At 47.2% G+C, this 26718-nt stretch overlaps 1 protein-coding gene and 1 pseudogene across 1 annotated transcript in view; both read left to right on the top strand.

The window, feature by feature from the left end:
• Positions 1-3227: 3227 nt before the first annotated feature.
• SERINC1 (serine incorporator 1) overlaps positions 3228-26718 on the top strand; it is a 66267-nt gene continuing 42776 nt past the window's right edge. The window contains exon 1 of the mRNA XM_063917246.1: positions 3228-3408. Coding sequence (XP_063773316.1) covers positions 3370-3408 — 39 coding nt within the window. The 5' untranslated portion in view covers positions 3228-3369. The remainder of the gene's footprint in view (positions 3409-26718) is intronic.
• LOC134912832 (5S ribosomal RNA) lies at positions 12766-12884 on the top strand (annotated as a pseudogene).

Genomic DNA, 26718 nt, shown 5'->3' with positions numbered 1-26718 from the left:
AGTAATTTACCATACCCAGGAAGGACAGTAGTTCCTTCTGGGTAGTTGGGGTGACCAGGCCCAATACAGACTGTATGCGTTGTGGACTGACTTTCCTCTCTCCCTGAGTGAGCACAAAACCTAAGTAATCAACATGCTTTTTACACCATTGCATTTTTATTTTGGACACCTTGTGTCCACATTCACAAAGCCAGTTTAGTAATGAAACACCATCCTCTCGGCAGGCCTCCTCAGTTTTACTACAGAGCAGCAGATCATCTGCATACTGTAGCAGGACTGAACCATGGTGAGGTTGCCAGGGCCTCAATGTGGCCTGGAGACAACAGGTGCGTCAATAATCTGCACCAGGTAAGTTGTTTACCCTCAAAAGAAAAGGCAAAAAGTAATTGTGTCTGTGAATCTACAGGTATGCTGAAAAAAAGGCATTCTTCAAATCAATTACAGAGAAGAACTAGCATCTGCAGGGATTGCAGAAATGAGTGAGTTTACATCTGGAACAATTGGTGCAATCGGGACAATTGGCTGATTGATCGCTCTGAGATTCTGTACAAATCTTATACTGCCATCAGCTTTGGCAACAGGGTTCACAGGAGTACAGTATGGTGATACAATATGTCTGAGAATACCCTGAACCCTGTATAAGTCAGAACACAAAACACTGGTTGTTGCACCGCTGTCCACTAAAAAGGGAATTTTACTTCCATTTATAATAAGTGGCAGCAGAGGTGAATCTTCACTATGACGGGAGAGTTGAATAAAGGCTGGGATACCCTCCTCCGGGCCCCGTCAGTGCGCGGGGTCTTTGGAATCTTCCCTGACTGCGGGGTTGGCTCTGTCTGTCAAAGCGTCCGGAGCTCTGATAGGCATGAGTGGGTGGGGAAATGAGTAAGCTTTCTGAGTTAAGCAAAGGTAAGCCAGCGTCATCTGTCCAGCAGTCCTTAAACCTTTTCCAAAACGCAGTAACAGACTATGAAGGTTTCTGTTTACAAGCTACAGCGACAGGCAAAAAAGCACAGGCAAAGGAGCACGGGTTTTAAAGACCTCCTTCATATGTGTATAGCTGCGTCCTTTGCAAGCTTTGCGCAAATAAGATATACAGCCATCGAGGGTAATAGTGGGCTTGGGACAGTGTTTTACTATTATCTAAACTCTGGGTTATTGGTGCTAGGGATAGAGCTAGTGGACGCACCCTCCAGCAGTGAAGTTGGAGGCGATCCCATCTGGTGTGAAAGGGTTACTGCTGCCAAGAGATTTGTGTCTCTGAGCGCAGGATACATTGGAATGCAAGGGGGGGAGGCGAGAGGGATTTTAAAAGATTTACAGTTCTCTGCAGTTTCGCTTCTGTGCTAAACTGACATTTTTTCTTAAATCTCCATATAGAAAGGGTAATTACTGCCTTCCCGTAGGAATGGGTCCTGTCCTGCTTTCTCTGTCCATCCCGCTAAATTATCCACCCATGGGTTAACTAAGTAATACTCTGAGGTAGAGTTGCGGGCGACATACATCTTGCATGTCTCACCAGGGAGGGGCGGGGAATATGCAGGTTTTTTTCTCTGACTAGAGCCCATTGTCAGACAGTAATATAAATCAACAGTACAACTTTAAAGGAAAATATCTAAAATTTACAACTCTACTATACATGCATCAGCTAACCAGTTAATTAGTCATTGACAATATCACAATATTATCTGTATAATGAGAACATGAAATCTTTTGACGGTACGATACTTACCATTCGTACAAGATGTCAGAAAAATACAGCGTTTTAAACAGGAAGCAAGAAAAGTGTTTGAGTAAAGATATCTGGCAGACGAAAACTTACCAGCCGTCTGGACCAAATATAAGAACTTATCTCACTACAAACATACAAGAATATATATAGACGATCAAATCGAGGTATGATCTACGTTACGTATAGACCCCAGGTCTATGTTTAAGTATCCCAGATACTAACGTCTTTGGAGAATTGCGCTTGGACTCCTGGTCCTTTCTCAGACGTATCTTTAAGTCCCAGACATTAAAGATTCTATGGTATCCCTGGTACCTGTTTTATGCTTTTACATAAAACTTCGTAATATTAAGTCCCGGACTTAAATATTACCTTGTCACGTGTTCCCGGAACACTGACACGGATTCAGCTTCAGTGTATGACCGCAATCCTGTATGGCAAAGACAGACAATAAATTCTCTATTTTTACCATTCAGGGACGATCACTGAATTCCGGACATAGCCCCCAGCTGAAAGGATCTGCCCTTATATTCTTTAACCCTCGATGTGATGGCCTCTCAGACGTCTGGGAGTGTAAACCTTTACGCTATCAGTTACATGCACAACACAAGCAGTAAAAATTCACACTGTTTATTTAATAAATTACAGAGTACTATATAGAAAAGAAACATGGGTGTATACAATATGTGCAAGCATATGATTGGATAAATAGAAGTAGCATACGACATTACATGCAGGATATTTTAGTAACACACAGAAGTAACAGTTTTGATCTGGTATGTAATTGTCCTTGAAGATAAGACACACACAAGCCTTATATTATATGAACAGACAAAGGCATCTTGTAGAGAGTGCGTACGTGTCTATTCAAACACATAACAATTCATATAGCATGTTTAACCCTTCATTAGGGAGGTAGAAATATTCACTTTTACACTATACTTATTATAAGGAAATTGATCATATAAAAAGTAATATTTACAAAGACAGAAGAGCTAACCCTTCACTCTACACCTGGACTTTTCTTTTTATTTATGATTGCTGACACCTGTTTTGAACAGGTAATGGATAAGAATGGAGTTTCACCACAAGTGATGGCAATTATAAATTAAGAGGGAAGCCCAATAGCAGAGCATTCTGTGACTGTCCCTTCTGGAGGGGGTCATGTTGGGAGGTTTGACATAATTGATGTTGTTCTCTGGAGATTGTTAAAAACCAAGCAAATGTGCAGAAGAACTTCCATAATAACATCACTGTATATTGCATAATAATAATAATAATAATAATAATAATAATAATAAATCATAATAATAATTAATCAGCACGGTGATGTAACACGTGACTCTCAGACACATCGGTCACTAGAAACCCAAACGAGCTACTGCGGCAAGGCGGCCATTATGTCATAGCCTGCTGCCTGCGAATATAACAGAAATCATGTCTCTCGTAATATGGCTGCCACACATCATAACGCTGTCTTGTTATTTTACTAGCACGTTACAGATGACGCCCTGGGGCGGGTAACACAGAGACGGAAGTGACACAGAGCTGGGTCACCGCCCATAGCCTTCTGTCTGGCTTGATGTAAACAGAGTACATTCACGAAGGATCCATTTTTATCGTACGACACCGAGGCCACCATGGGGGGAGTCCTGGGCCTGTGCACCGCCGCAAGCTGGGTAATCACTGCGGGGCCTCTGTACCATGGGTGGGCTGCGAGGGGATGATGTGTAATGCCAGGGAAGCTCAGAGCTGTAACCCCTGATGTCTGGTGATGGGAGCTATGATGATGCTGCAGTTATCTGAGAGGTCACTGATACATCCTCTCTTCCCATGCATCTAGCACCCCGTGTGTATGCGCGTTACTCCTTATAGTACATCTGACGCTGGGCAATGATATCTTGCCTATACTCTTTCTCTCCCGATAACGCTGCTTACAGCAACAAGATCGTTTGTGTCTGTAGTGAGAGGCGTGTGCGCGGATGTACGCATTCTATTGCGGCTGTTACTCTGGGTAACGGTATTCGGGAGTGTGTGTGAATTCTGAGGCACGCTCCACTGTGCGGCGTTCTGACACGCGCTGACATGTCTCATCTACATGTACTGTGTGTCATGTCTGTCTGACTGGCACTGTCTGTGTGCCCCGTGCTGCTAGTCGCACACAGGCTGTCACACGACCTCGCTGCAGGCTAGCAGTCAGCTGTGAGATAGCTAACGATGTGTTTGTAAAATTAATATATAGGCTACGCCACACCCTTACATGTAGTACAGTGTTTACTTACATTGTTCATCTAGTTAAGTCTTCAGGGTAATATATCGAACTATATATAACCGTTCTCCCATTCTACAGTATTTAACCCAGGTTTCTCTAACGTCCTAAGTGGATGCTGGGGACTCCGTAAGGACCATGGGGAATAGCGGCTCCGCAGGAGACTGGGCACAAAAGTAAAAGCTTTAGGACTACCTGGTGTGCACTGGCTCCTCCACCTATGACCCTCCTCCAAGCCTCAGTTAGATTTTTGTGCCCGAACGAGAAGGGTGCATACTAGGTGGCTCTCCTGAGCTGCTTAGAGTAAAAGTTTAAATTAGGTTTTTTATTTTCAGTGAGTCCTGCTGGCAACAGGCTCACTGCACCGAGGGACTAAGGGGAGAAGAAGCGAACTCACCTGCGTACAGAGTGGATTGGGCTTCTTAGGCTACTGGACATTAGCTCCAGAGGGACGATCACAGGCCCAGCCATGGATGGGTCCCAGAGCGGCGCCGCCGGCCCCCTTACAGAGCCAGAAGACAGAAGAGGTCCGGAAAATCGGCGGCAGAAGACGTCCTGTCTTCAATAAGGTAGCGCACAGCACCGCAGCTGTGCGCCATTGCTCTCAGCACACTTCACACTCCGGTCACTGAGGGTGCAGGGCGCTGGGGGGGGGCGCCCTGAGACGCAATAAAAACACCTTAGATGGCTAAAAATACATCACATATAGCTCCTGGGCTATATGGATGCATTTAACCCCTGCCAGTTTTTCCTTAAAAAAGCGGGAGAAAGGCCGCCGAGAAGGGGGCGGAGCCTATCTCCTCAGCACACAAGCGCCATTTTCCCTCACAGCTCCGTTGGAGGGAAGCTCCCTGGCTCTCCCCTGCAGTCCTGCACTACAGAAACAGGGTAAAACAAGAGAGGGGGGGCACTAATTTGGCAGATTAATAAATACAGCAGCTATATAAGGGAAAAACACTTATATAAGGTTATCCCTGTATATATATAGCGCTCTGGTGTGTGCTGGCAAACTCTCCCTCTGTCTCCCCAAAGGGCTAGTGGGGTCCTGTCCTCTATCAGAGCATTCCCTGTGTGTGTGCTGTGTGTCGGTACGTTGTGTCGACATGTATGAGGAGGAAAATGGTATGGAGGCGGAGCAATTGCCTGTAATAGTGATGTCACCCTCTAGGGAGTCGACACCTGACTGGATGGTCTTATGGAAGGAATTACGTGATAGCGTCAGCACTTTACAAAAGACTGTTGACGACATGAGACAGCCGGAAAAACAGTTAATACCTGTCCAGGCGTCTCAAACACCGTCAGGGGCTCTAAAGCGCCCGTTACCTCAGATGGTCGACACAGACCCAGACACGGACACTGACTCCAGTGTCGACGGTGAGGAAACAAACGTATTTTCCAGTAGGGCCACACGTTACATGATCACGGCAATGAAGGAGGTTTTGAACATTTCTGATACTACAAGTACCACAAAAAAGGGTATTATGTGGGGTGTGAAAAATCTACCTGTAGTTTTTCCTGAATCAGATGAATTAAATGAGGTGTGTGATGAAGCGTGGGTTTCCCCCGATAAAAAACTGCTAATTTCTAAAAAATTATTGGCATTATACCCTTTCCCGCCAGAGGTTAGGGCGCGTTGGGAAACACCCCCTAGGGTAGATAAGGCGCTCACACGCTTATCAAAACAAGTGGCGTTACCGTCTCCTGATACGGCCGCCCTCAAAGAGCCAGCTGATAGGAAGCTGGAAAATATCCTAAAAAGTATATAAACACGTGTTATACTGCGACCAGCAATCGCCTCAGCCTGGATGTGCAGTGCGGGGCTGGCTTGGTCGGATTCCCTGACTGAAAATATTGATACCCTGGACAGGGACAGTATATTATTGACTATAGAGCATTTAAAGGATGCATTTCTATATATGCGAGATGCACAGAGGGATATTTGCACTCTGGCATCAAGAGTAAGTGCGCTGTCCATTTCTGCCAGAAGAGGGTTATGGACGCGACAGTGGTCAGGTGATGCGGATTCCAAACGGCATATGGAAGTATTGCCGTATAAAGGGGAGGAGTTATTTGGGGTCGGTCTATCGGACCTGGTGGCCACGGCAATGGCTGGGAAATCCACCTTTTTACCCCAGGTCACCTCTCAGCAGAAAAAGACACCGTCTTTTCAGGCTCAGTCCTTTCGTCCCCATAAGGGCAAGCGGGCAAAAGGCCACTCATATCTGCCCCGGGGCAGAGGAAGGGGAAAAAGACTGCAGCAGGCAGCCTCTTCCCAGGAACAGAAGCCCTCTTCCGCTTCTGCCAAGTCCTCAGCATGACGCTGGGGCCTTACAAGCGGACTCAGGTACGGTGGGGGGTCGTCTCAAGAATTTCAACGCGCAGTGGGCTCACTCGCAAGTGGACCCCTGGATCCTGCAGGTAGTATCTCAGGGGTACAAATTGGAATTCGAGACGTCTCCCCCCTCGCCGGTTCCTGAAGTCTGCTTTACCAACGTCTCCCTCCAACAGGGAGGCGGTATTGGAAGCCATTCACAAGCTGTATTCCCAGCAGGTGATAATCAAGGTACCCCTCCTACAACAGGGAAAGGGGTATTATTCCACGCTGTTTGTGGTACCGAAGCCGGACGGCTCGGTGAGACCTATTTTAAATCTGAAATCTTTGAACACTTACATACAAAGGTTCAAATTCAAGATGGAGTCACTCAGAGCAGTGATAGCGAACCTGGAAGAAGGGGACTATATGGTGTCTCTGGACATCAAGGATGCTTACCTCCATGTCCCAATTTGCCCTTCTCACCAAGGGTACCTCAGGTTTGTGGTACAGAACTGTCACTATCAGTTTCAGACGCTGCCGTTTGGATTGTCCACGGCACCACGGGTCTTTACCAAGGTAATGGCCGAAATGATGATTCTTCTTAGAAGAAAAGGCGTCTTAATTATCCCTTACTTGGACGATCTCCTGATAAGGGCAAGGTCCAGGGAACAGTTAGAGGTCGGAGTAGCACTATCTCAAGTAGTACTACGACAGCACGGGTGGATTCTAAATATTCCAAAATCGCAGCTGATTCCGACGACACGTCTGCTGTTCCTAGGGATGATTCTGGACACAGTCCAGAAAAAGGTGTTTCTCCCGGAGGAGAAAGCCAGGGAGTTATCCGAGCTAGTCAGGAACCTCCTAAAACCAGGCCAAGTGTCAGTGCATCAATGCACAAGGGTCCTGGGAAAAATGGTGGCTTCTTACGAAGCGATTCCATTCGGCAGATTCCACGCAAGAACTTTTCAGTGGGATCTGCTGGACTAATGGTCCGGATCGCATCTTCAGATGCATCAGCGGATAACCCTGTCTCCAAGGACAAGGGTGTCTCTCCTGTGGTGGTTGCAGAGTGCTCATCTTCTAGAGGGCCGCAGATTCGGCATTCAGGACTGGGTCCTGGTGACCACGGATGCCAGCCTGAGAGGCTGGGGAGCAGTCACACAGGGAAAAAATTTCCAGGGCTTGTGGTCAAGCATGGAAACGTCATTTCACATAAATATCCTGGAACTAAGGGCCATTTACAATGCCCTAAGTCAGGCATGTCCAAACTGCGGCCCTCCAGCTGTTGAGAAACTACACATCCCAGCATGCCCTGACACAGCTTTAGTATTCTCTGACAGCAAAACTGTGTCAGGGCATGCTGGGATATGTAGTTTCACAACAGCTGGAGGGCCGCAGTTTGGACATGCCTGCCCTAAGTCAAGCAAGGCCTCTGCTTCAGGGTCAGCCGGTGTTGATCCAGTCGGACAACATCACGGCAGTCGCCCACGTAAACAGACAGGGCGGCACAAGAAGCAGGAGGGCAATGGCAGAAGTTGCAAGGATTCTTCGCTGGGCGGAAAATCATGTGATAGCACTGTCAGCAGTGTTCATTCCGGGAGTGGACAACTGGGAAGCAGACTTCCTCAGCAGACACGACCTCCACCCGGGGGAGTGGGGACTTCACCCAGAAGTCTTCACATGATTGTGAACCGTTGGGAAAAACCAAAGGTGGACATGATGGCGTCCCGCCTCAACAAAAAACTAGACAGATATTGCGCCAGGTCAAGGGACCCTCAGGCAATAGCTGTGGACGCTCTGGTAACACCGTGGGTGTACCAGTCAGTGTATGTGTTCCCTCCTCTGCCTCTCATACCCAAGGTACTGAGAATCATAAGAAGGAGAGGAGTAAGGACTATACTCGTGGCTCCGGATTGGCCAAGAAGGACTTGGTACCCGGAACTTCAAGAGATGCTCACAGAGGACCCGTGGCCTCTACCTCTAAGAAAGGACCTGCTCCAGCAGGGACCCTGTCTGTTCCAAGACTTACCGCGGCTGCGTTTGACGGCATGGAGGTTGAACGCCGGATCCTGAAGGAAAAAGGCATTCCGGATGAAGTCATCCCTACCCTGATAAAAGCCAGGAAGGATGTAACCGTGCAACATTATCACCGTATTTGGCGTAAATATGTTGCGTGGTGTGAGGCCAGGAAGGCCCCTACAGAGGAATTTCAACTGGGTCGTTTCCTGCATTTCCTGCAAACAGGACTGTCTATGGGCCTAAAATTAGGGTCCATTAAGGTTCAAATTTCGGCCCTGTCGATTTTCTTCCAGAAAGAACTGGCTTCAGTTCCTGAAGTTCAGACGTTTGTCAAGGGGGTACTGCATATACAGCCTCCTTTTGTGCCTCCAGTGGCACCTTGGGATCTCAATGTAGTTTTGGGGTTCCTAAAATCACATTGGTTTGAACCACTCACCACTGTGGACTTAAAATATCTCACATGGAAAGTGGTAATGCTGTTAGCCCTGGCTTCAGCCAGGCGTGTCTCAGAATTGGCGGCTTTATCCTATAAAAGCCCTTACCTAATTTTTCATACGGACAGGGCAGAATTGAGGACTCGTCCTCAATTTCTCCCTAAGGTGGTTTCAGCGTTTCACTTGAACCAGCCTATTGTGGTACCTGCGGCTACTAGGGACTTGGAGGACTCCAAGTTGCTGGACGTAGTCAGGGCCCTGAAAATATATGTTTCCAGGACGGCTGGAGTCAGAAAATCTGACTCGCTATTTATCCTGTATGCACCCAACAAGCTGGGTGCTCCTGCTTCTAAGCAGACTATATGCTCGTTGGATTTGTAGTACAATTCAGCTTGCACATTCTGTGGCATGCCTGCCACAGCCAAAATCTGTAAAAGCCCATTCCACAAGGAAAGTGGGCTCATCTTGGGCGGCTGCCCGAGGGGTCTCGGCTTTACAACTTTGCCGAGCAGCTACTTGGTCAGGGGCAAACACGTTTGCTAAATTCTACAAATTTGATACCCTGGCTGAGGAGGACCTGGAGTTCTCTCATTCGGTGCTGCAGAGTCATCCGCACTCTCCCGCCTGTTTGGGAGCTTTGGTATAATCCCCATGGTCCTTACGGAGTCCCCAGCATCCACTTAGGACGTTAGAGAAAATAAGAATTTACTTACCGATAATTCTATTTCTCATAGTCCGTAGTGGATGCTGGGCGCCCATCCCAAGTGCGGATTGTCTGCAATACTTGTACATAGTTATTGTTACAAAAATCGGGTTATTATTGTTGTGAGCCATCTTTTCAGAGGCTCCTCTGTTATCATGCTGTTAACTGGGTTCAGATCACAGGTTGTACGGTGTGATTGGTGTGGCTGGTATGAGTCTTACCCGGGATTCAAAATCCTTCCTTATTGTGTACGCTCGTCCGGGCACAGTATCCTAACTGAGGCTTGGAGGAGGGTCATAGGGGGAGGAGCCAGTGCACACCAGGTAGTCCTAAAGCTTTTACTTTTGTGCCCAGTCTCCTGCGGAGCCGCTATTCCCCATGGTCCTTACGGAGTCCCCAGCATCCACTACGGACTATGAGAAATAGAATTATCTGTAAGTAAATTCTTATTTTGTGGTGTGTTCTTAAATACATTGATGTTATGTACTTTAGATGTAAAATAGTTTAACTGCACACAAAACAGCAAAATTACGAGTTATCTATTAGCAGTCAGATAATTCCTTAGCCAAATTAAGGGGTCTGTTTATTAATAATTGTACGTTTCGTACAGAAACTAACGCCACATTTGGCATCATCATTTTGTAGCTGTTTCTAGTTCTTGTGACAAGTGGGTGCCCCAGCCAAGCTTCCTGTGCCCTATGATGTGCTCTGCAACCTGAAATACTACTACTTACTGTAGCTGTTTAGTAGTCTGCTCATGCACATACATCCATACATTGGTGACTTAAGACAAATCTATCTATCTATCTATCTATCTATCTATCTATCTATCTATCTATCTATCTATCTATCTATCTATCTATCTATCTACAAACACATTACACTGTACTGCGTATTAAACATATTAATCAAAAGACCAGTATTTAAGGAGCATTTCTGTATGTTATCAAATTTCATACTGGTTTGAACCAAAGTATTCATCTATGAGCAACTGTAGAACTACCATTCCCAGCATTCCTTGACACAGTTTTGCTATGTGGCTATGCTAAAACTTGCAGGGCATGCTGGTATGTGTAGTTCAGCAGCAGCTGGTGGGCCACTTATAGCCCACCCCAGCCATAAGAGGTTGTTGACAGACTGCAGAGGGGATGCTTGACCGATGCCCGATGGGAGGAAACAGCTGAGATATCACTGTTCGGCACTGCTTTTTCTAGTCTTGGCATGCAAGTGGACATAACACTATACACTATGGAATTGTATTTTTAACAAAAGTTAATTAAGTTCTCAGCCCCCATTCTGAGCTATGGGAGTGGCACAATGATGCAATAAACCATATACACTGGAAAAATCAGTAATTTCTCCACTCTTTCCTGAATATTGTGAAGCAAAATTGCTTGATTTCCCTATCTGGAGGGTAGGCCAATCGGCTTATCTATGAAATCTAACTATTGCTGAAATAGCAGGAAAAATAGTGATGTTTGGACAATTACTGAAAGCCTGCTTTATATTCACAGCTCTCACTGTGGGCAGGATGTACTAAACGGAAAATACAGTAAACTCCCGTTTACAGCATTTCCAGAATGTACTATGCCCCAGCCACCAGGGTCAGCGCCGCAGAGGGGTTCGCTAGCTGTTGCTGTCAATACCCCATAGAAGCCTACGGGCTTCTCTCCGCAGTGCTGTGTGAAATTCTATCCCCCCCCCCCCAGCATGCCCCACGCCCGCCCCGTCACCCTGCGTATGCGCAGACTGACTCCCTGGGGCCGAATCCCGGAAGTCAGGCTGCCGCTGGGGATCGCGGAGGACAGCTCGTATCGGAAGAGCTATCCTCAGCAATGCTAATCGCATATGTAAGTACATATGCGATCAGCGGCGATGTATATTAATACATCCTGCTTTCTGTATTTATTAGCCATACCTATGTGTGCTATTCCACCATTCTGTTTAGAGCATTATTATCCAGGGACATTTACACCATAGAACTTCCCTAGTGTGATGCATGGCAGAGCGGCACTGATCTCTTAAGCATTTGTGCATAAATGATACATGATATATAATTAATTTAAGATGATGTATGAGAACATCTGCTTTTTCAAGGACAGATTTAGGACGTAAGCATATCACATGGCTTTTCAAGTTCTATTCCATTACCAGCACCAGACAGTCTTGTTAGTTTCCCTGCTAACTGCACTTGTATGATGTTAGCTTAGTACCTATGGGATGTGTGGGTTTTGTGCCCACGAGCTCATCTCTATTATACAATGTATTACTCAAACAGGATACCTATAATATACCTTACAGAATGATTATATGGTTATACCCACCTTTGTAACTGGTCCAGTGTCTGAGGCCAAGTGCTGTTTGTAAGACACTTGCAGGTGCTACCATATCAGCTGTCAAGTCTCCGAGCAGAGAAGTTTGATACTTTGATCATCCGATACCTTGGTGCTTGCCTTAAGTCTTCCGTCTAGCTCCAGTCCTCTAGGAGCTGCACAGTTATGGAAGTAACCAGGAGTGGAGCTACAATGTCTAGTTCCACTGTCATTAGGTCATCCCTATATGGCCGACATGCCTTAGGTCAAAACTGACAAAAGGTTGACACGGGAAATGAATCTGTCGACCATATGGTGTCAACTTAGACATTGTCTGCCTATACATTGGAACCCGAGGTAACCAACCTCCAGAGTAACAAGTAATGATATTTCTCTAGCATCCATAAGGGATATTGGGGACACATTAGTACGATGGGGTATAGATGGGGTCCAAAGGAGCCAGTGCACTTTAAATGTCTTCCACTGGGTGGGCTGGCTCATCCCCTCTATGCCCCCTCCCACAGGCAGTTTAGAAATAGGTGCCCTCAGGAGAGGATGCACACTCTGCTAGCTCCAGAGTTTTTCTTCATTTTATTTTAAACTTTTATTTATTTCGGTATGCTGTTTGGGCAACAGCATACCTGCACAGTGGGAGTTAGAGGTGGTGTATTTTATATTATACGATTGAGGTGACCCAAAGGGACCCACCATAATTCAATTCAATTGTCAATCTCAATCACTCTTATTATTTTTTCTATCTTGTTATTATTTTCTCACTTTTCTTTCTTCTGTGAACTCTCATCAACGATTCTGGGGAGCGTGTCCCCTCTGGAGACACGTCTCTTCAGTCTAACGTGGACAGCAGATTCACACTTACTTATCTGTTGCTATTCGCCTTTCCCACGTATTCCCATCATTATTTTCTTGAGGAGGAATTAATCCTTCCGTTTCGGTGCACTCTCATTGGTGGTATAGGGTCAAATCTTCCTACGACCATACCCCTACGATCACGCCCAATCTCGTCCGATCTTGGAAGCTAAACGGAGGTGGGCAGGGTCAGTACCTAGACGGGCGACTGCTAGGGAATACCCAGTGAAGTAGGAAGAATCTCTTCCCTATAGAAACAACACCAACAGCCGTATCACCACTTATACTCAATCCTACTATTTCTTTTTCATCCACTAGGGGTCACTGGAGTACTCTTGGGATATGGACGGCTTCCACCGGAAGAAGGCACTGAATAAATTAATTTTTGAGACTACTCCTCCCCTCCATATCCTCGAGCACTTCAGTGTTTTTTCTGTGCTCGACACAGTTAGAAGGCATAGTGGAGCTCGTCCACAAAGTATTGGAATTTTTTCTAAGTTTTTTTTTTCCTTTCAAGGATTTCCACGTCCTTTCCCCCCTTCTAACAGGCGTGGGTCAGGGACAGTGGAAGCGGCTGAGAACAGCCGTGAGTGTCGGACCTCTCTGTAAAGAGCTCCCTCACTCCACCTGCAGGCTGCCTGCAAAAAGCTGGACGGAGCTTGGATGAGAAGCCCCGTCATAGACTTTTGTTACGGTCCAGGTATGTTGGGTAGGGGCGGTCAGCTTATGCTGCCGCCCCACTATTGGGGATTGTATTGGGCATGTTTTACTCACTAACGACCGCTGCCCGGAGCGCGTGTGCATAGGCCGCTTCACGGCTCTATGCAGCGCGCTCTCACTCTCCGCCGCTCCCAGCATCTTAACCTAGCAGACCGCTGCTCCCTGCGCCGCAGCAGCCGATATGTTCCCCGCTGCCTGGCTACACAGGAGGCCACTCCACTCTATGCTGTGTGTGGCGGGCCGGGAGCGCGTGTGCATAGGCCGCTCCACGGCTCTATGCAGTACGCTCTCTGCTCCCGCTGACCGCCCGCATCAGTCGAGGAGTTCCCCGCTGCCTTGGCATACAGGTACAGGCCGCTCACACGGCCCTATGCAAAGTTCCACAGGCCCCGACCCGGTGCTGTACACGGAGGTCGTGGGGGTGGGGGGAGACATTAGCAGTATTGGCAGTGTTAAGCTTTGTAGAAAAACTTGGTACTTAACATGTTTAATGTTCTCCTGTCTGTTCCAGGATTCCTATTTCTCTATCGTCCTAAGTGGATGCTGGGGTTCCTGAAAGGACCATGGGGAATAGCGGCTCCGCAGGAGACAGGGCACAAAAGTAAAGCTTTTACAGGTCAGGTGGTGTGTACTGGCTCCTCCCCCTATGACCCTCCTCCAGACTCCAGTTAGATTTTTGTGCCCGGCCGAGAAGGGTGCAATTCTAGGTGGCTCTCATAAAGAGCTGCTTAGAGAGTTTAGCTTAGGTTTTTTATTTTACAGTGATTCCTGCTGGCAACAGGATCACTGCAACGAGGGACAGAGGGGAGAAGAAGTGAACTCACCTGCGTGCAGGATGGATTGGCTTCTTGGCTACTGGACATGAAGCTCCAGAGGGACGATCACAGGTACAGCCTGGATGGTCACCGGAGCCACGCCGCCGGCCCCCTCACAGATGCTGAAGCAAGAAGAGGTCCAGAATCGGCGGCTGAAGACTCCTGCAGTCTTCTTAAGGTAGCGCACAGCACTGCAGCTGTGCGCCATTTTCCTCTCAGCACACTTCACACGGCAGTCACTGAGGGTGCAGGGCGCTGGGGGGGGGCGCCCTGGGAGGCAAATGAAAACCTTTAAAAAGGCTAAAAATACCTCACATATAGCCCCAGAGGCTATATGGAGATATTTACCCCTGCCTAAATGTACTAAATAGCGGGAGACGAGCCCGCCGAAAAAGGGGCGGGGCCTATCTCCTCAGCACACGGCGCCATTTTCTGTCACAGCTCCGCTGGTCAGGAAGGCTCCCAGGTCTCTCCCCTGCACTGCACTACAGAAACAGGGTATAACAGAGAGGGGGGGCAGAATAAATGGCAATATATTAATATAAAAGCAGCTATAAGGGAGCACTTAATCATAAGGCTATCCCTGTCATATATAGCGCTTTTTGGTGTGTGCTGGCAGACTCTCCCTCTGTCTCCCCAAAGGGCTAGTGGGTCCTGTCTTCGTATAGAGCATTCCCTGTGTGTCTGCTGTGTGTCGGTACGTGTGTGTCGACATGTATGAGGACGTTATTGGTGTGGAGGCGGAGCAATTGCCAAATATGAGGATGTCACCTCCTAGGGGGTCGACACCAGAATGGATGCCTTTATTTGTGGAATTACGGGATAGCGTCAACTCGCTTAAGCAGTCGTTTGCCGACATGAGGCGGCCGGACACTCAATTAGTGTCTGTCCAGGCGCCTCAAACACCGTCAGGGGCTGTAAAACGTCCCTTGCCTCAGTCGGTCGACACAGACCCAGACACAGGCACTGATTCCGGTGGTGAAGGTGACGAATCAACCGTATTTTCCAGTAGGGCCACACGTTATATGATTTTGGCAATAAAGGAGATGTTACATTTAGCTGATACTACAGGTACCACTAAACAGGGTATTATGTGGGGTGTGAAAAAACTACCAGTAGTTTTTACCGAATCAGAAGAATTAAATGACGTGTGTGATGAAGCGTGGGGTGCCCCGATAAAAAACTGCTAATTTCAAAGAAGTTATTGGCTTTATACCCTTTCCCGCCAGAGGTTAGGGAGCGCTGGGAAACACCTCCTAGGGTGGACAAAGCGCTAACACGCTTATCAAAACAAGTGGCGTTACCCTCTCCTGAGACGGACGCACTTAAAGATCCATCAGATAGGAGGATGGAAAATATCCAAAAAGGTATATACACACATGCAGGTGTTATACTACGACCAGCTATTGCGACTGCCTGGATGTGCAGTGCTGGGGTAGTTTGGTCAGAGTCCCTGATCGAAAATATTGATACCCTGGACAGGGACAATATTTTACTGTCGTTAGAACAAATAAAGGATGCATTTCTTTATATGCGTGATGCACAGAGAGATATCTGCACACTGGCATCACGGGTAAGTGCTATGTCCATTTCGGCCAGAAGAGCTTTATGGACACGACAGTGGACAGGCGATGCGTAGAGGAGTTATTTGAGGTCGGTCTATCGGATTTGGTGGCCACGGCTACGGCCGGGAAATCCACCTTTCTACCTCAAGTCACTCCCCAACAGAAAAAGGCACCGACGTTTCAACCGCAGCCCTTTCGTTCCTTTAAAAATAAGAGAGCAAAGGGCTATTCATATCTGCCACGAGGCAGAGGACGAGGGAAGAGACAGCAACAGGCAGCTCCTTCCCAGGAACAGAAGCCCTCCCCGGCTTCTACAAAAGCCTCAGCATGACGCTGGGGCTTCGCAAGCGGACTCGGGGGCGGTAGGCGGTCGTCTCAAAAATTACAGCGCGCAGTGGGCTCACTCGCAGGTAAATCCCTGGATCCTGCAGATAATATCTCAGGGGTACAGGTTGAAATTAGAGACAGAGCCACCTCGCCGTTTCCTGAAGTCTGCTTTACCAACGTCCCCCTCAGAAAGGGATACGGTTTTGGAAGCCATTCACAAGCTGTATTCTCAGCAGGTGATAGTCAAGGTACCTCTTCTACAACAAGGGAAGGGGTATTATTCCACTCTATTTGTGGTACCGAAGCCGGATGGCTCGGTAAGGCCTATTCTAAATCTGAAGTCCTTGAACCTATACATAAAGAAGTTCAAGTTCAAGATGGAGTCACTCAGAGCAGTGATAGCGAACCTGGAAGAAGGGGACTTTATGGTATCCTTGGACATCAAGGATGCGTATCTCCACGTTCCAATTACCCCTCACACCAGGGGTACCTCAGGTTCGTTGTACAAAACTGTCACTATCAGTTTCAGACGCTGCCGTTTGGTTTGTCCACGGCACCTCGGGTCTTTACAAAGGTAATGGCCGAGATAATATTTCTTCTTCGAAGAAAAGGCGTATTAATTATCCCATACTTGGACGATCTCCTAATAAGGGCAAGGTCCAGAGAACAGCTAGAGATGGGTTTAGCACTATCTCAAGAGGTGCTAAAGCAGCACGGATGGATTCTGAATATTCCAAAATCCCAATTAATGCCGACAACTCGTCTGCTGTTCCTGGGGATGATTCTGGACACAGTTCAGAAAAAGGTTTTTCTTCCCGAAGAAAAAGCCAAGGAGTTATCTGACCTGGTCAGGAACCTCCTAAAACCAGGAAAGGTGTCTGTACATCAATGCACAAGAGTCCTGGGAAAAAATGGTAGCTTCTTACGAAGCAATCCCTTTCGGCAGATTCCATGCAAAGGGATCTGTTGGACAAATGGTCAGGGTCGCATCTTCAGATGCACCTGCGGATAACCCTGTCGCCGAGGACAAGGGTATCCCTTCTGTGGTGGTTGCAGGAGGCTCATCTATTGGAGGGCCGCAGATTCGGCATGCAGGATTGGATCCTGGTGACCACGGATGCCAGCCTGAGAGGCTGGGGAGCAGTCACACAGGGAAGAAATTTCCAGGGAGTGTGGTCGAGCCTGAAAAAGTCTCTTCACATAAGCATTCTGGAACTAAGAGCAATCTACAATGCTCTAAGCCAGGCGGAACCTCTGCTTCAAGGAAGACCGGTGTTGATCCAGTCGGACAACATCACGGCAGTCGCCCATGTAAACAGACAGGGCGGCACAAGAAGCAGGAGGGCAATGGCAGAAGCTGCCAGGATCCTTCGCTGGGCGGAGAATCACGTGATAGCACTGTCAGCAGTATTCATCCCGGGCGTGGACAACTGGGAAGCAGACTTCCTCAGCAGACACGACCTTCACCCGGGAGAGTGGGGACTTCATCCAGAAGTTTTCCACATGCTATTAAACCGTTGGGTAAAACCAATGGTGGACATGATGGCGTCTCGCCTCAACAAAACACTGGACAGGTATTGCGCCAGGTCAAGAGATCCGCAGGCAATAGCTGTGGACGCGCTGGTAACACCTTGGGTGTACCAGTCGGTATATGTGTTTCCTCCTCTGCCTCTCATACCAAAGGTATTGAGGATTATACGGCAAAGAGGAGTAAGACTAGTGGCTCCGGATTGGCCAAGAAGGACTTGGTACCCGGAACTTCAAGAGATGGTCACGGACGATCCGTGGCCTCTACTTCTGAGAAGGGACCTGCTTCAGCAGGGTCCTTGTCTTTTTCAAGACTTACCGCGGCTGCGTTTGACGGCATGGCGTTGAATGCCAGATCCTAAAAGGAAAAGGCATTCCAGAAGAAGTCATTCCTACCTTGATAAAGGCAAGGAAGGAAGTCACCGCGAAGCATTATCGCCGTATTTGGCGAAAATATGTTGCGTGGTGCGAGCAGCGGAGTGCTCCGATGGAGGAATTTCAACTGGGTCGTTTTCCTACATTTCCTGCAATCAGGATTGTCTATGGGTCTCAAATTGGGATCTATTAAGGTTCAAATTTCGGCCCTATCAATATTCTTCCACAAAGAATTGGCCTCAGTCCCTGAGGTCCAGATTTTTATCAAAGGAGTACTGCATATACAGCCTCCTGTGGTGCCTAAGGTGGCACCGTGGGATCTAAATGTAGTTTTAGATTTCCTCAAATCCAATTGGTTTGAACCACTAAAGAATGTGGATTTGAAATATCTCACATGGAAAGTGACTATGTTACTGGCCCTGGCTTCGGCCGGGAGAGTATCTGAACTGGCGGCTTTGTCTTATAAAAGCCCTTATTTAAATTTCCATTCGACATAGGGCAGAGCTGCGGACGCGTCCGCATTTTCTCCCTAAGGTGGTATCAGCGTTTCACCTGAACCAGCCTATTGTAGTGCCTGCGGCTACAGACGACTTGAAGGACTCCAAGTTGTTGGACGTTGTCAGAGCCTTAAAAATATACATTTAAAGGACGGCTGGAGTCAGAAAATCTGACTCGCTGTTTATACTGTATGCACCCAACAAGTTGGGTGCACCTGCTTCTAAGCAGTCGATTGCTCGTTGGTTTTGTAACAAAATTCAACTTGTACATTCTGTGGCAGGCCTGCCACAGCCTAAATCTGTTAAGGCCCATTCCGCAAGGAAGGTGGGCTCATCTTGGGCGGCTGCCCGAGGGGTCTCGGCATTACAACTCTGCCGAGCAGCTACGTGGTCAGGGGAGAACACGTTTGTAAATTTTTACAAATTTGATACCCTGGCAAAGGAGGACCTGGAGTTCTCTCATTCGGTGCTGCAGAGTCATCCGCACTCTCCCGCCCGTTTGGGAGCTTTGGTATAATCCCCATGGTCCTTTCAGGAACCCCAGCATCCACTTAGGACGATAGAGAAAATAAGAATTTACTTACCGATAATTCTATTTCTCGGAGTCCGTAGTGGATGCTGGGCGCCCATCCCAAGTGCGGATTATCTGCAATACTTGTACATAGTTATTGTTAACTAATTCGGGTTATTGTTTAGGAAGCCATCTTTCAGAGGCTCCTCTGTTATCATACTGTTAACTGGGTTTAGATCACAAGTTGTACGGTGTGATTGGTGTGGCTGGTATGAGTCTTACCCGGGATTCAAAATCCTCCCTTATTGTGTACGCTCGTCCGGGCACAGTACCTAACTGGAGTCTGGAGGAGGGTCATAGGGGGAGGAGCCAGTACACACCACCTGACCTGTAAAAGCTTTACTTTTGTGCCCTGTCTCCTGCGGAGCCGCTATTCCCCATGGTCCTTTCAGGAACCCCAGCATCCACTACGGACTCCGAGAAATAGAATTATCGGTAAGTAAATTCTTATTATTACATCTCGGCTTAAGAGTGGTACTAGGGGAATTTGGGGGTCAGTTTTCTTATTGCTGGCAGGCACTGCACTTGCCTGATATATACAAGGAACTTTGGTGTTATTACTGAGTCGTGCAGACTGTCTGTGTGTAGTTTGTATTGTCTGTCTTTATAATGAGTAAGACACCAGCAAAATCTAAGAAACATTTTTCATGTCATGTCTGTAAGAGTGTGTTGCCTGATGGATCCACCACATGTACAGCATGTGTTGTTAATACAGCCACAAATACGATTTCCACAGAAGTAAAGCCAGCATCTCTGGACCCTCCATGGGCTTTACTTGCAGATGTATTAGTTGGTTTACAATCAGAGCTGGCCGCCTCTCGTGAAGAAAGAGAGGCGGCAAGATCTGAGTTTAAAATGAGACCATTTGAGTTACCAGGGGAGTCTCAATCTGGTCAGAGGTCCACCTTGAGTGGAAAAGATAAGTTTCCTTTTCCTAATAATTTTCCAGTCTCTGGGATACTAGACCTCACTGAACATGAGTATGAGGAGGGCGAAATAGACCAACAGTCAGATAGTGACGATTTTGACAGCCCAGGTATTGATAATCTCATCAGAGCAGTACGTCAGTCGCTGGAGTTTACGGAAACTGAGGAGCCCCTGACGAATGATGAGGTAGTCTTTACTAAACGACAGAGATCTCCGATGTGTTTCCCTATTTCGGAATCTCTTAATAAAATGTTACTGGAAACACGGAAGAATCCGGATAAACGGTTTTCTATACCTCGTAGATTTAAATCGAGTTACCCGTTTCCAGAGTCCATGACAGCTACATGGGAGAACCCACCATCGGTGGATTCATCCGTATCTAAACTTACAAGGAAGTTAACCATACCAGTACCAACTGCTACTACGCTTAAAGACCCTGCAGATCGTAAAATAGAGGCTATGCTAAGGTCCATGTATACAGCAGCTGGAGTGCTGCTGAGACCTGGGTTGGTTGGCATTTGGGTTACTAAAGCATTAATGGTATGGATAAAAGAGCTCAAGTCGGCTCTGCAAGATGACCATCTTATACTTCTCGCGGATCAAATCTGGGAAGCTGCTGAATATCTATGTACAGCTTCTACTGACGTCTGTCAGCTTACTTCTCGCCTGTCCTCATCGCTAGTCATAGTACGACGAGCACTTTGGCTGCGTTCTTGGCAGGCGGAGACGGAGGTTAAAAAAGGTATAGAGGCATTGCCTTATGATGGCGAGAAGCTTTTCGGTCCTGAATTGGACAAATGGATTTCTGAGGCTACTGGAGGAAAGTCTGTGTTTCTTCCATCGCCTACAACTATACCTAAACGGAAATATTCTGGTCCGGCGTTCAAATCCTTTAGAACTCAGCCCTTTCGTGGGCAGGGCACAGGAGCAGTCACGCCTGGTAGAAGAGGTCGGGGACGTAGTGCCCGACAATCCAATGCACGTCGTCAAGACACTAAGACCACTAACAAACCAGTGGCATGACGGGCTCCCAGCCCATCTCGGATCTCCAATTGTGGGAGCACGCCTTCAGAGCTTTCAGGGGGCGTGGCTGCAGACGTCCACAGATGGGTGGATCCGCAATTTAGTATTAGAGGGTTACAAAATAGAGTTCGATTATCTTCCGACAGGAAGATTTTTCACGACAGGACTGCCTGTGTCGGACGACAAGAAAGCAGTTCTGCAGGTTGCCATTCAGTCTCTGCTGAATGCTGCAGTTGTAATTCCGGTCCCCGTGCAGGAACAGGGGCAGGGTTATTATTCCAGTCTGTTTCTGGTACCAAAACCAGATGGCTCAGTCAGGCCAATATTGAACCTAAAAGGTCTCAATCATTACGTCACTTACCACAGATTCAAGATGGAATCTCTCAGGTCAGTAATTGCAGGGTTAGAGCCACAGGAATTCATGATTGCACTGGATCTCAAAGATGCGTACTTACACATTCCGATTTGGCCACCTCACCAGAGTTTCTTAAGGTTTGCAATAAGGCGAGACCATTACCAGTTTCAGGCTCTGCCGTTTGGCCTCTCATCAGCGCCTCGGGTATTCACCAAGGTAATGTCCGTGATGATAGCTCATCTCAGGTCCCTAGGAGTAATAATTGTTCCGTATTTGGACGATCTACTCATAAAGGCTCCGTCTCAACAATTGCTTCTCCAGCATGCTTTGCTAACGTACAATGTACTAGTTCAGCACGGTTGGATAGTCAGTTTAAAGAAATCACATCTAATTCCGTGTCAACGACTTCAATTCCTAGGGATGATTCTCGATACAGTAAATCAAAAGGTTTACCTGCCACAACAGAAAGTACAGGTCATTCGTCATCTGGTGCAATTAGTGCTCAAGCCACGCACAGTCTCAGTACATTTGTGCATTCGCCTTTTAGGCACAATGGTGGCGGCTTTCGAAGCACTTCAGTTCGGAAGATTTCACTCACGTCCGTTTCAACTGGAGGTGTTAGCGCAATGGTCGGGATCACATCTGCAGATGCACCACAGGGTGAGATTGTCGCCACAAGTCAGGGTGTCTCTTCTCTGGTGGTTAAAAATACACAATCTATCTGCAGGGAGACGATTCGGCGTCGTGAATTGGATAATTCTGTCAACAGACGCAAGTCTCAGAGGTTGGGGAGCTGTAGTTCAGAGTTATCGGCTCCAGGGCCTCTGGGCAGATCACGAAAGATCGCTATCCATAAATGTTCTGGAACTCAGGGCGATTTACAATGCTCTAAGACAAGCAGTGTACATGTTTCGTTTTCAGACTGTTCAGGTGCAGTCAGACAATGCGACGGCAGTCGCATACATAAACAAACAAGGAGGAACGAGAAGCCGCATGGCAATGCGGGAAGTAGCTCGGATCCTCAGATGGGCCGAATATCACCAGGTGATATTGTCGGCAGTGTTCATTCCGGGAGTGGACAACTGGGAGGCAGATTTTCTCAGTCGTCGGGATTTTCATCCAGGAGAGTGGGCATTAAATCCAGAAGTGTTTCAGATGTTGATCCAGAGGTGGGGTTACCCTCAGGTGGATCTGATGGCATCCCGCCACAATCATCAGGTGTCACGATATGTGTCCAGAACAAGAGATCCAGGGGCAGTGGCGGTGGATGCTCTCACAGCCGCGTGGCCGTACAGCCTCGTGTATCTGTTTCCACCGTTTCCGCTGCTCCCGCTGTTGCTAAAACGGATCAAGAGAGGGTCCGTCACAGTCATACTAATAGCGCCTCATTGGCCTCGGAGAACTTGGTTCTCGGATCTCCTCGGTTTACTCGCAGACGATCCGTGGCCACTCCCACTACGTCCGGACCTGTTACAACAGGGTCCGTTCCTTTACCCCGATTTAGCGCGGCTGCGTTTGACGGGGTGGCTGTTGAAAAGGCCATCTTGAGAAGAGAGGGCATTCCGGAGTCTGTTATACCAACCATGGTACGAGCTAGGAAGCCGGTTACGGCAGCTCATTATTACAGAATCTGGCGTACTTATATAGGTTGGTGTGAAGCTCGGAAGTTTCCGACATCATCTTTTAATTTATCCCGTCTTTTGTTATTTTTACAGATGGGGTTAGATGGAGGACTACGTCTTTCCACACTAAAGGGGCAGGTATCTGCGTTGTCAATTTACTTTCAAAGGAAATTGGCCTCGTTGCCGTCAATACATACGTTTCTACAGGGTGTAATGAGGATACAGCCTCCTTTCATTCCACCTACAGCACCATGGGACTTGAATCTGGTTTTAGATTTCTTACAGTCCGATTACTTTGAACCCTTACAACAAGTGGATATTAAATTTCTCACTTGGAAAACGATTTTTCTTTTAGCCTTAGCTTCGGCTAGGCGAGTTTCAGATCTGGGTGCCTTGTCGTGCAAGTCACCGTATTTAGTTTTTCATGATGACAGAGCGGAACTTCGGACGAATCCCGCTTTTCTACCAAAGGTAGTGTCGTCTTTTCACATCAATCAACCAATAGTAGTTCCGGTATTAACAGAGAATGCTGAAACGTTGGATGTGGTTCGCGCATTACGCGTCTATGTATCCCGAACGTCTACGGTTCGTAAGACGGATACGTTGTTTGTTCTCTATGATGCGGCTAAGAGGGGTTGGCCAGCCTCTAAGCAGACCTTATCCAGATGGATCAAACTGACCATACGTCAGGCTTACCTTCATGCTAGGTTACAGCCACCTACATCAGTAACAGCTCATTCCACACGTTCTGTGGGAACGTCATGGGCAGCGAGTCGTGGGGCTTCTACGACACAGCTTTGCCGTGCGGCTACTTGGTCTTCAGTGCACACGTTTGTGCGCTTTTACAAGTTTGATACGTTCGCGGCATCAGCATCTAGCTTTGGCCGTTTAGTGTTACAAGTGCCAAACAGCTCTCCCGCCACGGAGGAAACTTTGGTACATCCCAAGAGTACTCCAGTGACCCCTAGTGGATGAAAAAGAAAGTAGGATTTTGGTACTTACCAGGTAAATCCTTTTCTTTGAATCCATAGGGGGCACTGGACGCCCACCCAGAGCAGTTTATCTGTTTTAGGAAGTTCAGTGGTTCTTATGGTAACACACTTTCACGACTGGTTTAAATTTAACAAAGGTTAATCAGTTAGGGTGTCAACTGTTTAGTTGTCTGTTACGTTTTGTGTCAACTTTATTGTTGTCCGTGAGATTATAGGTAATTCTCCTTTTGTCAATCTCTCTATCGATCCTGTTCGGCTCAGTAAAAAACACTGAAGTGCTCGAGGATATGGAGGGGAGGAGTAGTCTCAAAAATTAATTTATTCAGTGCCTTCTTCCGGTGGAAGCCGTCCATATCCCAAGAGTACTCCAGTGCCCCCTATGGATTCAAAGAAAAGGATTTACCTGGTAAGTACCAAAATCCTACTTTCTTGAACTTTCATTTGTCACTGTTTAACTCATTCATCATAGTGGTTAATTATTAGAATTGTTAAGTTGTGTGTGGGCTCTCCCACTCACGAACTAAACCCAATTTAGGGCTGCATTAATACAAACACAGTTTGTACAGATCTTTGGCAGACGGAAGCAGCATAGTATGTAGCTATCTTCCGATATGCATTTATCTAGGTATAATTAAGATCTGAACATTTTTAAATTTGGGAGACTTTTTTCCCATCGAGCATATCAATGGCTGTTTATGTCCAACTTGTTTTGTTGAGTTCCCGTGTATCTTAAAGAGTAGAAATAGAGACCACATTATTAACTTTCAGTCACATTACCAATCATTTAACACTGAGATAACATAAGAGTGCGCCCAAACAAGAGTCATACTTTTCTCTTTTTGCCTATATTTGGTCTCCCCTTTTCTGACTCTGGGCGCACCGCCATACGGACAGATAGGAATTTCCAATATCTAAGTATTATTGTCCATTTTTGGCCTCTCTACTATTACCTATTTACTTTGAACCTAGGCCAGTGCAGGATCAAAAACCCTCTTTTTCTGGAGTTAGAGGTGGGGACGGACACCGGCTTCGTGAGGTGCAGAGCCGCTTCCCCATTGCAGGACCACTGTCCTGAGGGGTTGTTTGTTCACTGCGCCTTGGCTGTCGCAACCGCTAACACTGCCTGAAGGTGATCATCGGTGGCAAGTACACACTGGGGACCCCGCTAGAGGGGTCCCCCGGTTCTTGGTGCAGCAGAAGCGCTTGTGAGGCATACGGGTCCCTCCTGGGGGGGACCAGCTATATCCCCTGCGTGAGACTGCCTAGCGATGGCTGTACCAAACATTCATGTAAGGCTATAGCATAGTTAGGAGACAGGGCCAGTATAAATATAACTTTGTAACTCTGACGCCATTTTGGGGGGCAGAGCTACATCAGAGCAGGCTCAGTGGCATTTTGGCGCCTTCCCCTGCATAAGCAGCAGCCTCAGAGCTCCTCCGGACTGTCACACGCTGGATCACTGGTACAGGGTGTTAATTAGAGGGAGAGCCGCTAATTGTGCACAGATTTTATTCCTCTGAGGGAATTGCATTGTATAAGCAGTTCTCACTGTTATGTAAAAACGCTGACAGCCTCACTGGGGCTCTGCAGCATTGGGTGTGCTGGGCCCTCTCTTCCTCTGCGTCTCCTCTCACATGCAATAGGGCGGGCTTGCATTGTAATCAGTCTGTGTTGTATGTGGCTTGTGTTTTCATTATGGTAAAACAAAAGTTGTGCAGTGTATTTAGTGCCAGATTCTCTCCTCTTTCAATTAGTTAAAAAAATTCCCCTCACTCAAAAAGGTGGGTGTACCTCGCGCTCGATAGAGCTGTTTCACCTGAGCAGCTGTATGAAATTGGATAGTCAATCCAAACTAAACGGAAAACAGTTGTACCAGAAGTACTGCTAACAGCACTAATAATAAGTATATGCAGACTGGTGTGAAGATCAATCAGTAATTTAATACGTGTACAAAGAGTCCCAGGCTGTAAGGAGTCCACCGTCCAAATATTCTGGAAAGTATGGTGTCCACAGGTCCAACAGGTAGGACCTACTTGTTGGACCTGTGGACACCATACTTTCCAGAATATTTGGACGGTGGACTCCTTACAGCCTGGGACTCTTTGTACACGTCCATCCTATTGCTATACGGAGGACTTTCACATTTCCCACAACTGGTGTGCTGGAAACTGTGTCTTGCTGGACCATCGCCAGGGAATCTTTTATTATCACCTGCAGGATTGGTAATTATTTGTGAAAAGACAGTCCCTTGCACTTGGCTTAGGAAAATGAAGGTCCACCAACCACTGGATGTATAACATTACTGTGTCCTTATCAGGTCCCTATTTGGATACTTTACAGCCAGCTATGTTTTTAAATATTTCTAACACGTGTATTACACTATCCTAATTGCTTCATTTTTTAGCATTTTTATTATTTTTATTCATTGTATTAAATTACTGATTGATCTTCACACCTGTCTGCATAGACTTTTTATTAGCGCTGTTAGCAGTACTTCTGGTACAACTGTGCTCTCCCCTCTTTCATCTGGTTCCATATCATGTGAGCAGTCCTCACAAAATGCTGAGGACATGAGGGGGAGAGTCACAAGGCCACCTGGCTAGGGGCTATCAAAACTATGATATCTGATAGGTCATCTCAGCACACTGCAAATGCCAACAAAACACAAGAACTGAAAAAGCAGTAGCAGATCTAGCTGCCATGGCTGATGTTCCCCATCTCTCTCCCCCCCCCCCCCCCCCCCCCTTCCCCTTCC

Source organism: Pseudophryne corroboree, chromosome 4 (assembly GCF_028390025.1).
Source record: "Pseudophryne corroboree isolate aPseCor3 chromosome 4, aPseCor3.hap2, whole genome shotgun sequence".
Lineage (NCBI taxonomy): Eukaryota > Metazoa > Chordata > Amphibia > Anura > Myobatrachidae > Pseudophryne > Pseudophryne corroboree.
This window is presented reverse-complemented; position numbering and strand designations above follow the sequence as displayed.